The following is a 14261-nucleotide window of genomic DNA, read 5'->3' on the forward strand; positions in this document are numbered from 1 at the left end:
GCACAGTTTTTTGAAGGTAGGTTCTAATTTAGTCCAATCGTTGAATTTTGGATACCAGTGCCATCATTTTCAGAATCATGAAATGGTCATCTTCAGACCATAACCTTTTCATTGTGAACAACTTACAAATTCTAGCATTAGATTGACTATCAAAATACTCACATTCCTATTCTTAGATTAACCTGCAACAAGAGTGGTTTAAATGAAAGTGCTCAAAAAAAGGATAGTACCCTAAACCAGAGGGTTAATGTATTCTCTTTATTGGAAAAAAAATTTCAAGGCAGTTCAGAAACTCCTATCAGCTAAATCATTCTTCCATCAGATAAGAGCTGTTCCTTTGTGAAGTACTACCATACCCAACCCTGCTCCAGTAGCCTAGAACAAGAACTGTTTGGTGAATATCTTCTTGCAGACAGAACCTCAGTCATCATTCAGTCCACAAGCAGAATTAGAAAAACTTCAGTTACATACAATGGAAGTTAGACTATACCAAGAAGTCAGGCATTACTGCTCAAATAGCTTAGCTATTGTTTAAATTAATCTTGTTTCAAAATAGTTAAAACACTTTTCTGCAGTCACTGCACAGGTTATGTTTACTCAGTTTCACAATTAAGCAAAAATCTAGACCTGATAGCTAAATGCTATAGTTAACTTTTTAAACAATTCAGGCTTTAGTTTTACCCAGAATTCTCTGCAGTACTTGTAATTTTTTTAATTTTAACAATGTGAGAAACACATCCCAATCATACTTGCATAAGTTAGTACACTAAAAACTGAATTAAAGTTCAAGACATTTAAAATTTACAATTGAAGCAGTTTATATATAGTATTAACTTATAAGACAAATAAATCTAAGTTTACCTGATAACACCTGAAGAGTTCACAGACAAATGCAAGTCCTATTTTCACAGTTACTTGAATCAGTCACATTAGTTTCCATTTAAAAAAATAATACTTTTATGCAAGTATACTACATTTGCAGCAGAACTTTTTGTTCTGAAAGTAAAAGACGAGTAAGTGAATTTTTTCCCCCAAACGTACTCTTCTCTATAAACCCTTCAAAGTATTGACTGGTTTTTCTGAGTGCTTTAAAATAACCAGAGAAAACAAAAGTAGTAACAGCCGAGTGGGAGAGCAGGTGCAAATGAACCCACTGAAGATACAGAACGTACCAACTAAAATGACAAATTTCATATTAGATCTTCCAACCAATGCATGTTTTATTCATTAAAAATCTTCCAGCTAAAGTGTCTGTTACTTAGAACTTGTTAATATTTGAAAATGAAACCATGAAAAGGACAGTCAAAGAATTATGAAGGTCTATGCTGGGTCTGCAATATAGGCTGAGTAAGTAGTCAAAGGGGCAGAAAATGTCTATTGTGCAAGAGATTGCAGGCTGAAAGGTGAACAATTTTCAGTTTAATTTGGGCAGCAAAAACTCTTCAGTCCATGTAAATTATATACAATATTATCAGGTGTATTCTGAAAGAGAATATAGCTTTCAAATACAGTCTGAACTTAGTGTCTAAAATCCTTCTCTTAGCATTCTAGTATGGGTGCAAGGATTTTTAAGATCGCTTCTAAATGTGAAGACAAGCTTAATTTGTACCTACACCTTTGAAAATAGTGACACTTGTCACTTGAGCTACAATTCAAACCATTCAGTTTCACCAAGCTTAATGTACATTACACCATCAGTATGAAATGCAAAGAATGGAAGTGATTATAAACCAGTGTATCAGGAGGGAGCAGTTACCACAACTGCTTCCTCCTGAAGTGCAAATGTATTAAAATAATTTGTTTATATATTCTTTGCTTTAACCTACTGTATCTGGTGGGGGAAAATGCTACAAAATACGTGCTAATACCATGGTATTCCTTCTGCACGGCCTCGTCACTTTCCAGGGGTTACAGTTACAGAAGGGAACAGATGAGTCACACAAGGAGTGCTCACCACACAGACTTATGGTGATCAGAAATGTATGCACAGAAAAAGGGGAGACATCAATAAATTATTCCAATCTACTCTAAATTTAAACAAATAGACCCCCAAGATTCTGAGATTTTGTGATGAATAATCTTTGAATACAGGCACTGGTGATAGTTCCAAGTAGATAAAGAATCTGTATCAGACACTAAAAGTTTAGATCAGATTTTACCATCTGCTGTTCTAAGTAAGAGTTATTAAGCATGTGGTGCTTTTACAGTAGGTTACTCAATATTTTAAGGCTGCTACCTTTTTCTGGAAACATAACTCATGTACAAATATATAGGTGGGCTGATATTTCAACTGCTTTCTTTAGGAAGTTCTTAAGTTCACTTGATTTCTTAAGGATGAAGTTTAATCTCTAAAGACACATTATGTCCTTAGGCAGGCACAAGCAACTCCCATCTATAAATCAATATATTTTGTATTATTCATGGAAAGAAGACATTTTAATGCATCTAATTTTGCTTTGCTTTCATTCAACTGCATCTTTTATTACTAATGGTAGTTAATGCCAACACCCATTAAATCTGCAAGGTCCTAGAAAGACTACTATGTTCTTACCACTTTCTAGCCCTATACACATCCCATGGCATGCAATAAGGCTAATAAATAAATGACTGGGGAATAACTTTTTCTTGTAATGTCTATATGGAGTTTTCAAAGCAAAGTTTAAGCTAATGCCTTTTTAAATGTACTACAAGTGGTATAATATGTTACCAAAGAGCATCCAGAGTTTTGGTTGCTTTCTAAATAGCTCAAGAGTTTGTTTTGTTTTTTTTTTTAAGTTGCTTTTCGGATAAGTATTTCTAAGTTGCTAAGAATTTTAGTAAGTAGCTTCTGTGACCTTATGGTGAATATTAGACCAATTTAGATACACAGTGTTTTAGCAGAAAAAAGTTTGCTTAAATTGTAAGTAACATAGTTTCACAAAAAAAATTCTCTCTCTCTCTCTCTCTCTCTCTAGGTACCTTAGCAGCCAGCACACCTTATTAGTCTTTTGCATTACCAAACTTTAAAAACTTTAGCAATTGCACAATGTTTACTGTACCAATTCCACAATCTTTGATAAGCAGATGCCACATACATTTTCTTCTATAATCAGAGCTCTAGATAAATCTCCATCTCCACAATGCAGACCTTGTTACAACATCCTAACCCGTGCAAATAAGTGAATTACAAATTTAATTTGCAACTGTCATAAAATTAAGCCACATCCAGTACACCTGCAGCCACCAGTTGCCTTGAAAGCCAGTCCAATCCTTCATATAGTCCCATGCCACTTTGAGCATCACAGCCCTGAATATACCAGCTACGGCCGCAGCAGAGTTTATGGAGACTCAGCATTTCTGTGATTTCTTCTACTGAAAGAGCCCCTGCTACATCCTGCAAGAGAGCCAGGCATTACTTTAAATGCACATGGTAAATTTTCTAGAGATTTCACTTTCACCGAAAAGAATATAGATTATTTAGAACTGCTAGAAAATCTCCCACATCTCAAAAACTGCAAACCAAATGAATAATCTTAAGGCTGGACAGAAGGTTTTACTGACCTTGTCACCCACGCAGAAATAACTGTTGGATTCTTTAAATCAGTGACTAGTCTTTTCTTATAATATTGTCACTAAACATTAAGGAAAAACTTCTACATTTTATTCCTTCCCCATCCCCACTTTTTAATTATGGCAGGCAGTTCACAAAGTTTGTGTTAATTACAGTTTTAAAAAGAAACAAGAGGTAGAAAAAAATTCACCAATACCTGCTTATTGGCAAAGATCAACAGCAGGGCATCCCGCAATTCTTTCTCTGTTAATAACTTTGCAAGTTCACTGTGTGCTTCACTAACTCTGTCTCTGTGACTGCTATCGACAACAAATACCACTGCTATGAAAAAAAAATAGCAAAACATGTTATACACACACTCTCAAAGGCACTCAGACATAATACCCAAATGCACTGACTCCTCAGCTCCACAATCTCTTCTTTATTTCCAACATAGAACAACCTACAATGCACAGATTGTGAGTCTCAGAATTGCACATTAACTCAAACCTCAGCATTATTAAGATATTGTACAGATAGACATACTTATTTGGGAAAAAAGTCTCCCCAAAAGCCAGCATCTTAGACCTTGTCTACATAAGGAAGTTGCAATGGTTTAACTTAAATCTGTTTTTAAATCCATTTAGTTAAACTAACGCAAAGCCCTGTGTGGACATTTCTTCAGTTTAACTTAAAGCAATTCCTAATCAATTTACACTAAATCAAAATAAGTGTCCACACAGCTTTTGCACCAGTATAACTAAATCGGTTTAAAATCACATCTTTAGCTAAACCAGTGCAATTTTCTCATCTAGACAAGCCTTAAGTTAAGGTTATGTATACTTGTAGGAGGATTTTACATGCCAAAGAGGCTGTAAGATGGCATGAATGAAGGGGTGGCATAGAGTCATTTATTATTAGGAACTCATGGGTGTTGTAGACTATGGAAAATTAATGAGCTAAGGAGGCAGAACTGGAGAACAATAATTGTCTGTATAATTTTCAGTGCTTCTCAGATTTTACAGTGGAAAAATAAAACAGTTATAGCAAAGAAGCAAATTAACTGTTGGTATTTTCAATTCTCACCCTAATCCTGCCCCTCTTCTTCTCTCATAGGAGAAAAGATCCTATTGCTGGTGATCTCTACCGTCTGTAAATGATTTTTTTATTTTATTTTTTTTTAAAAAGAAGAGTGATTTAAAATATGTCACAGAATTCTGCAAAGGCAGCTTTGAAGAAAGCACCTAGAAAACTGAAGTTTGTTGTCCTTGAAAGAGTCTGTGTGTTTAGGAAAGATTTCATGAAATATTTAATTCAGAAATCTGAACCCCACATTAAATGGAAAACAAATTAAACTATAGACATTAGGACATTGCCATAATTTAGTGCCCAAAAGCATAGTAGGCACTTTCATGCCAGTAACATTCAGAAGAATGTTTTACCATGTGGACAGCAAACCTGTTCTGATAGACTTGTTTTTATCCATATGAATGTAACTATGATTGGATATGGTGCTGCAGTACTGGGTCAGAAGTTACAATACTTTGTAGAGCTGAGTATTTTCATTTCAAATGCTATCGAATGTTTACACATGTAAAGTGCTACTTATCACCATGTAAACTTCTGGAATGCTACATCTTTGTCCACTGTCAGTTAGAACCAATTTAACAGAGGTTCTAATTTCTGTTATGGCTCCATGAACTATGGAGCTGATGAATTTACAAAGAATGCAACTTTTCCCAGCAGACATCAAGTTCTACTGGTCCAAAATATTTTCTTAGGCCATGAATCTAGCACCCATACTTCACCATACACATAATTACATATTTTATGTCAATTTTCTATGATTAAATGATTTCTAGTCATATTCTTTTGGCACTAATAAATGCACAAACTACAAAACCAAACAAACAGTCTGAATGTTTTAGCAATCCTACCTTGTGTATTGAGGTAATAATGCTTCCACAAAGGCCTCAATTTGTGCTTCCCTCCTACATCCCAAATAGTAAACTTCAGATTTTTATATTCTACAGTTTCAACATTAAAACCTAAAAGAGAAAAGTTCACTTTTTATACTCTTATTCCTAACAATGAATCAGTCAAACTTTTAAATCATTCAGTTACATACCTATTGTTGGAATAGGTTGCATAAACTCATCCTGCTTTAACTTAAACAAAATAGTTGTTTTGCCAGCTCCGTCTAATCCTAGGGTCACAACTCGAATCTCCATTTTTGGTCCAATATGTACTCTGTTGTCCTGGTGAAAAAATATATACAAACACTGAAAACAAGCTAAAAGTTCCATCTTCACTGTCTTTGTAGGAAACTCCAGGATCTCTGTGGCATGCAACATGTCTCACTATTTGTAAAGTAAAAAGAACGAGAAGTACTTTTGGCACCTTAGAGACTAATTTATAAATTAATAGATTTTAAATCCAGAATGAACCATAATACTCATTTAGTCTGACCTGCTGCCTACGCTACAGCAGGGCCACCCAGAGGATTCAGGGGCTCTGGGGCAAAGCAATTTCGGGGGGCCCTTCCATAAGAAAATGTTGCAATACTATAGAATACTATATTCTCATGGGGGCCCCTGCGGGGTCTGAGGCCTGGGGCAAATTGCGCCACTTGTGCCCCCTACCCCCGGGCAGCCCTGCGCTACAGAACCCCACTCAGTAAATTATAGAGGAACCTATGGAAAGAGGAATGTGCCTTAAACAGAAAGGTTTCTGGAGCTGTAAGAAACCCTCACAACGCCAACAATGTGGTTCTTATACAGATAGGGGAACTAATTCCAAAACCTGCCTTTTGGAGTTAATGGTAACTAGGAAGGCCAGTCTCAGACTTATGTAATCTGTCATTCTGATTAATGTTGGCATCTGATGATACCAAGATGAAAAGTCTGATGTAGCTCTCTGCAGAATGCCATAAGTCCCTGATCTCTCATTTCTATGGTGCTTGATTGTACAGGAATCCATTGTAGAAATGTTAATGTAGCAGATATCCATCAGTACTTGGTAACTATTATTATATTTGTATTATGGTAGCATCTAGATAACAGGGCTCCCCTGTGCTGAGCTCTGTAGAAAGAGGCAGTTCCTTCCTTAAAGTTTCTGTTTCCACTGACACCACAAACATAAATTTGATATCAAGGAATGAAATTTCCCAGTTGAGTTCTGTCTGTATACCAAAATATAACTGGTCTGGATTAAAAAGTCCTTTTTTCAAATATATCTAGTCTTTTCTGCAGGTGCAGTGTGAGTTCCTTGGCCATCTAGCAAGTCCATCATGGCTTCTAGGGCAGTGGAAAACTAGGAGGACTTCAACTTTCCCTGTCCCTCTTTCCTGTACCCTTTACCTTCACTGTCTTGAAAGGTAGCATATTCTTCTTTGCTCAGGACATTATTTCCATTGCCATGGAGAAGCTCCGACATCTGGTTGCTCTCACTTTTGAAAGGGATAAAAACACTCTTGTCTTAGGCCTGGTCTACACTACGTGTTTAAACCGATTTTAGCAGTGTTAAACCGATTTAACGCTGTACCCGTCCACACAACGGGCCCTTTATATTGATATAAAGGGCTCTTAAATTGGTTTCTGTACTCCTCCCCGACGAGAGGAGTAGCACTGAAATCGATTACCTATCGGATTAGGGTTCAGTGTGGCCGAGGCAAATCGACGGTATTGGCCTCCGGGCGGTATCCCACAGTGCACCCATTGTGACTGCTCTGGACAGCAATCCGAACTCGGATGCACTGGCCAGGTAAACAGGAAAGCCCGCATAACTTTTCAGTTTCATTTCTGTTTGCCAGCATGGAGCTCTGATCAGCATGGTGCGATGCAGTCCCAAATCCAAAAAGCGCTCCAAGATGGGCCGCCGTATGGCAGATACTGGATCTGATCGATGTATGGGGAGACAAATCTGTTCTATCACAGCTCCGTTACAGAAGACGAAATGAAAAAGCATTTGAAAAATCTCCAGGCTATGATAGACAGGCCCAAAGCACAGTGCTGTGTAACAAGCGTAACGGAAGCCAAAGAATCAAATGGACACTCATGGATGGAGGAGAGGGGGTACTGAGGACTCCAGCTATCCCACAGTCCCCGCAGTCTCTGAAAAGCGTTTGCATTCTCAGCTGAGCGCCCAATGCCTGTAGGGTCAAACACATTGTCCGGGGTGGTTCGAGGTATATCTCGTCATTTACCTCCTCCTCCCCCCCATAAAAGAAAAGGGAAAAAATTGTTTCTTGACTTTTTTATATGTCACCCTATGTCTACTGCATGCTGCTGGGGCAACGGTAACAACAGCAAGCCTCTCCCCTCCCCTCCCTGGTGGCAGACGGTACAAATATGACTGCTATCCATCATCATGCATCATCAGCCCGTGAGTGCTCCTGGCTGACCTCAGGTGAGGTCAGCCGGGGCGCCTGGGTAAAAATAGGAATGACTCCCGGTCATTCCCGGTAGATGGTACAGAATGGCTGGTAACCGTCCTCATCATAGCAACTGGGGGCCTGAGTTTTCCATCAGCCCCCTCCCTTTCATGTCTAAAGAAAAGATTCTGTACTGCCTGGACTATCATAGCAGCTGGATGCTGGGCTCCTCTCCTCCCACACCATTTAATGTCCAACTTGGACTATCACAGCAGCTGGAGGCTGCCTCCCCCTCATTTTATTCACTAAAAAGTCAGTGTTTCTTTATTCCTGCATTCTTTATTACTTCATCACACAAATGGGGGACACTGCCACGGTAGCCAGAAAGGTTGGGGGAGAAGGGAATAACAGGTCGGGTTGTTGCAGGGGCACCCCCCGTGAATGGCATGCAGCTCATCATTTCTGCAGGATCTGACACGGAGTTGGCTGTGCTCTCTGGTTCTCTGATACACTGATTCTCTAGTACACTTGCCCCATATTCTAGGCAGGACTGACTATTTTTAGATAAACCATAAAGGAGGGATTGACTCGGGGAGTCATTCCCATTTTGTCTTTGCGCCCCTCCGGCCAACCTCAGCAGCTAAGGCTAGCCAGTGAGCACTCCATTTACAGCAGCAGATGGTACAGAATGACTGATAACCGTCTCTGCTACCTTGCAATGGCAAATGAATGCTGCTTTGTAGCACTGCAGTACCGCCTCTGTCAGTGGCATCCAGTACACATACGGTGACAGTGACAAAAAAGGCAAAACGGGCTCCATGCTTGCCATGCTATGGCGGTCTGCCAGGGCAATCCAGGGAAAAAGGGTGCGAAATGATTGTCTGCTGTTGCTTTCACGCAGGAAGGAATGAGTGACGACATTTACCCAGAATCACCCGCGACACTGTTTTTCCACCATCATGCATTGGGATCTCAACCCAGAATTCCAATGGGAGGAGGAGACTGCGGGAACTATGGGATAGCTACCCACAGTGCAACGCTCCGGAAATCGACGCTAGCCTTGGTACATGGACGTACACTGCCGAATTAATGTGCTTAGTGTGGCTGCATGCACTCGACTTTACACAATCTGTTTTACAAAACCGGTTTATGTAAAATCGGAATAATCCTGTAGTGTAGACATACCCTAAATCACAGACCAACCTCTAACAGAAGGTAGCAGGAGACTTCCCTTTGGAACACCATAATTGCCTCCTATGTACTTACTTGTACCCTCTTCTGAGAAGCAGAAGGTATTGGTTGCTGTCACAGACAGCGTATTGGACTAGATGGGCCTCTGGTCCTATCCCATACAACCATGTTTGTGGGGTGCTTTTTGGTTTTTTTTGTTTAACTTTAGATACACCACTGATAGGGGTGTCGAAGTGAACTAAAAGGACGTATACTCTGAAATTCTGTCCTCCAAATATGCTTCCCCATCTTGCAAAGATTGCTTCCACAGTGAGTATATACAAGGTCTAGAGTAAAAACTGGGTTGCTACAGAGCTATCTACATAGCAAACATATTATAAATTCAAATTGACATAGAAACACCACTCAAACTGACTGTTTTTTCCCATCTATTTCAACAGAGAGTATCTTGTGTCATAGTGCAAGATGGCAGCCTCCGTATTCTGAAATCACAGGTAGTCACAGCTAGAAAAATTGTTAAAAGGCGTATTTGTACAACAAATGCATTTGCAGCATCTATGAAAAGTCTGGTGATAAATCATTGCAATTCTCCATTAATACGCATTTTGAATTTCAGAAAGAAGACAATTCTATTTTCAACAGAATCTTGACATATGAAAAGGGTTTTGAAGACTATACCTTTGTAAAAGTGACAGGAATGCTAGCATCAAGCTGTATATGATCTGCAAGTTCTGTAAATTGCTGCTGCTGTTTTTGTAATGTTTCTAGTAGCCTTGTAATCTCCTGTTTAGCCAACACTACTCTGCAGTCATCCTAAAACAGACAAAAGGCAGAAGCACTCTTTCTACTAGTAAATCATTTAATGGAAAAAAAAGGGGCAGATAATTATATATGACAATAAAACTATTTTCTTTTTATTTCAAATAATCGAATAGAACAAAATTTATATTTACAAAAAATGCATTTAACAAATTATGATACATTTTCCACTTTTATACTGCAAATATAATCCTAATAGAGCTCAAAGAGCTTTGCAAAACAAAAACAAAAACAAAAAAAAACCAAAGAGAAAACACCTTTCTCTCTCTCACCCCTAATCCCCAGTGATGTGAAGGAACAATATCTAATACCATTCACAGAAATTTAGCATCCTCAGACTTGGAATATGGCAACTGGTTAACAGCATACAGCAACACTATAACACTGTGAACAACTGTACCCAGGTGTTGAAACCGGGAAATTTAGTTAAGCAGAATGTCAGTATTTAAGGTGAAATCTGACCAGTGTTAGTTCCCAATAGCTTAAAAGAGATAAAAGCAATTTAAAATCATGTTTAAAAAATAAAAAGCTGTCTTACAATAATAGCCTATTAAATAGATAAAACTGAAAGAATTTTAAAAATAAAGTTTACTTTTTACTAAATATGTTTATTTACTTTTTGCTCTTTACTCATCTTGGACAATGAAAACAGACTGGTCAGTTTTATCTTTAGAATGGTAACTTCCTTCTCATACTTAGCACAATGCTGCGAAGTTTGGGTTCCAAACCTTCCAGAGAACCACTTAATTCCAAGCAAACATTATTCTACCTTGACTTTATTTCCAATAAAGTATTCATTTTAGTAACAACAATTGTAAAACCTTTCCCCAATAAATCTCTATTTTTAGCCTGAGCTACACATCTGTGTCTCCATATTCACATCACGAATAATTGCTATAACGTTTTCAATCTCACTTTATAGTAGCATGTTTCTAACATGATAAAGAAAATTTAAAAGCACAGCATTGTCCAATTTAGCAGTTTATAACCTATATTTCATTTACGGACCCAACTATGCACTTGCTCCATGTTACAGCTCACTTAATCACCTACCTGCTGTAAAGTCTTTTCACAGTGAAGACAAGCAGTTGACACCTGTGACAACAGGATAGTCATGTCTTCTTGCTGTTGTCTGAGCCAAATCAATTTCTCCCGCACATGTGCGTCAACCACACTAAGTGCCATTTCTTCCTGGCGACAAAGGGTTTCATGAAGATCAGAAAAATAGGCTCGGACGCATGAACGGGCATTTTCTGCAGTACCTGGGGCCTACAGTGTAAAGTCATAAAATCAAAGAGAAAATTAACAATCAAAAATCATTTTATCCAAATAGTATAATACTTAGTGCTGTGTTACATTCCAAATTCTAACTTCTAGATGAGTTTGACCAGCAGATTCAGCTCTCAACAGGCACAGTTCTGGTGAGGGTTGTATATCTGCTCCCAGCACTAAGGCCTTTGCATAGGTTATTCCAATAAACAATTATTTTTTACACGTATACAGTGTATGAAAATAAATACTATCAGGGAGAAATAACTTGAAAAGAATACAACAGCATATGAGGACACATGGACAAACTACTTGCCATAGTACCTCAATGATGTATAAGTATATAGTTTCTCCTCAGAGCTGCTCTAATGTCAGTAAAATCAAGGAGGCAATCAATGTGATAGAAGCTCTCCAGACATCTCTCTTGGGACTCAGTCTTTCCAGGTGTGAGCTAGGGTGACCAGACATCCCAATAAAATCGGGACTGTCCCGATATTTAGGTGTTTGTCCCGCATCCTGACCGATATTTTGCGGCACTCCATTTTTTGTGGGTTTTTTTGGTCTGCGGCACTCTGCTTTTTTTTTGCTCTGCCAGCGACCCCTCTTTCCCACCCCCACCCCCCCAAAAAAACATGTCCCGATATTTTCCTCCTCTCATCTGGTCACCCTAGTATGAGCACACTCAATTTCCATTGACTTTGCAGAACTGAGGGTACACAGTAACTTGCAGGACTGGACTCTGAGTGAACTCTTATGTATAATTCTCGTACAACACTCTCAAAAGATTTTGGTTACTACAGAAAAAATTTTGTTGTGTTTGAGAAAAACAATTTCTTACATGTTCTGTATGGGCCATTCCAACTCCATCTTCCACTATTTGTTCTCCTCCTTCAATTTGTTGAACAATTCCAACTAGTTTTCTGGAATAGTCTGAGATTTCTTCTGTGAAGGTTCTTATACAGTGTGCCATGTCTAAAATGGATGCACGGATCTGGTTTGCTTCTGGTTCCAAAACAGAATGCTACAATCAAAAGTAACATATACTAAATGTCAGCTCTAAGTTTCCCTTCCAGTCACCATCAGCCCAGCTAAAATAAGATTTTTCCCCCATACTGTGCAAAAGAATTAGGGAAGGACAAAGAGAGGAAAAATGTGGACTAAACTTAATCTTTGATAAATTGAGAAAAAAATGAGGTATTATTCATTTTGTTATGTGACTGAAACAGGGATATAGCAATCACACAAATAACTACAGGGGCTCATTTGTCTTTTCCCCTTATCTTTAATAAATGCAAAGAGAAAAAGGAAAAAATTGATCAGCTTAAATTGTCTGGGTGATGCTGCAATTTCTACATCATAAACAGCTGACAACTATCAAAACTGGCAGCTGCATAGATGATGAGCCTTTCTGCCTTAATAAATAGATGAAGAACAGCACTGTGGTTTTACAGATCACAGTGATTTTTGTTTGTTTGTTATTGCACTGTTACCACAGCAGTTGCATGCAGTGAAGGAAAGGAACAAAAAGGCAGTGACATTCTTGATTAAAGGCTCAAAGATCAGGCATAAACTCTCTCCCTCTCTTTGCGTACTTAACAATGGAAAAAAGTATTATTTTCTTAAACCACCCAACAGCATGAGTGTAATAGAAAAATAACAGTACCTTATGACCTTGATGCTTTCCATATTCTTTGCAGACACAACACATAAGAGGACTGGTCTGACAATCTTCTTCTAAACAAACAAATTCAATGGCATGCACCTGGTGCTGGCAACACATGGTCTTCTCATGAGGTTTTTCAGCAAGAGGTACACGCCTATGTTTTGCTAATGTCTTCGTAGAATGGGTAAGCTGTGAACACTCTGCACACAAGTGAGTGGCACAAACAGTGCAGTATACAGATGCAACATGAGCTTCATCTTCATCACAACGAATGATGCTCTTTAACAAAAAAAACCTTAGATTATACGTTAGATTAGATACTTGCAACTTGTGAAATTTTTAGGCTTGAACTCCTCTTAAAATCAGTAATTCCTGAGGAACGTTCACCTTATTCCAAATGAATGATTTTAAATTCTGCACTCTCTCACCAAGCCCTCCTTTACAAATAAATACATTTAAAAAATTCACCATTTGAGTGAACCACAGGAAACTGATTTTCAGAAGTACTGAGTAACCACAACTCAAACTGAATTCAATAGGTACTGAAGATGCTCAAAAACAATGAAAGTCAGATCCCAGACCTTTCTCCAATGTCTCTTTTAAAAAACAAAAACAAAAACAGGATATCAATGGGTGAGCACCTCTTTAAGACAATACATTGTTTCTAGGATTGATTATATGGAACCGGCTCAATCACAATCTCACTCCAGCCATCAGGAAATGCTCAAAACAGCTAATTAATGCATTTACCAAATTAATGTAAAAGGATGAAATTTGGGAAAGAAAAAATAAATTTTAGATTTTTAGGAGGAGTTCAGCTTTTTTTTTTTTTTTTTGGTAATACTGCAGCTAAAAGAAATTTATAAAGAGTGGTAGTCTCCAAAAGAGTTTAATGACCTTTTTCAGTGAACGTAAGTGTGCAAGATAAGTGGTAATTTTGTTTTTTCCTCTACTTGAGTCTATATGTATTGGACCATATTCACTGCACATATGAATTATTCAAGGTTTTAGTACTTCTTTACTCTGAAAAAATGCAAATAATTAAACGGCAATTCGTTTATTAGCTGGGTGAGATCTAGGATTTGTATAGCTACAATACGTATATTCTGCAACCACAGAAACTTTTAATTTGGTAAGTGTTTGGTTTTAATTTTTGTTCAGCTAAAAACCAACTCTCTCCTCTTCAGTTTTAAACAAAGATAAGCATTCTTGAATCAATACCTCTCCAGACTGGCCAATAGCTTCTTCTGTTGTCCCATATTGGCCAGCAGGGCCATTCTGCAGTCGTTCCAAGAGCTCCAGCAAAGCAAAGTTTTTTTTCAAGCCCCACACACCGGAATCTCCTATTTTTGAAATAGAAAATTTGATTTAAAAACCACCACCACAAACTGCATTTGCATTTGTGCCAGTTAAAGATT

General features: G+C 38.1%; 1 protein-coding gene across 1 annotated transcript; it reads right to left on the reverse strand.

Moving 5' to 3' along the window:
- Nucleotides 1–244: 244 nt before the first annotated feature.
- On the reverse strand, nt 245–14211 carry TRIM23 (tripartite motif containing 23; the record flags this gene model as incomplete). Its single annotated transcript, XM_032773655.2, has 9 exons — nt 245–3373; nt 3747–3871; nt 5467–5577; nt 5658–5787; nt 9771–9905; nt 10965–11180; nt 12019–12201; nt 12844–13122; nt 14065–14211. Coding segments are annotated over 9 exons (1506 nt in total), but the record flags the coding sequence as incomplete, so codon positions are not given.
- Between the last annotated feature and the right edge of the window lie 50 nt (nt 14212–14261).

The sequence above is a fragment of the Chelonoidis abingdonii genome, chromosome 6, assembly GCF_003597395.2.
Source record: "Chelonoidis abingdonii isolate Lonesome George chromosome 6, CheloAbing_2.0, whole genome shotgun sequence".
Classification (NCBI taxonomy): Eukaryota; Metazoa; Chordata; order Testudines; family Testudinidae; genus Chelonoidis; species Chelonoidis abingdonii.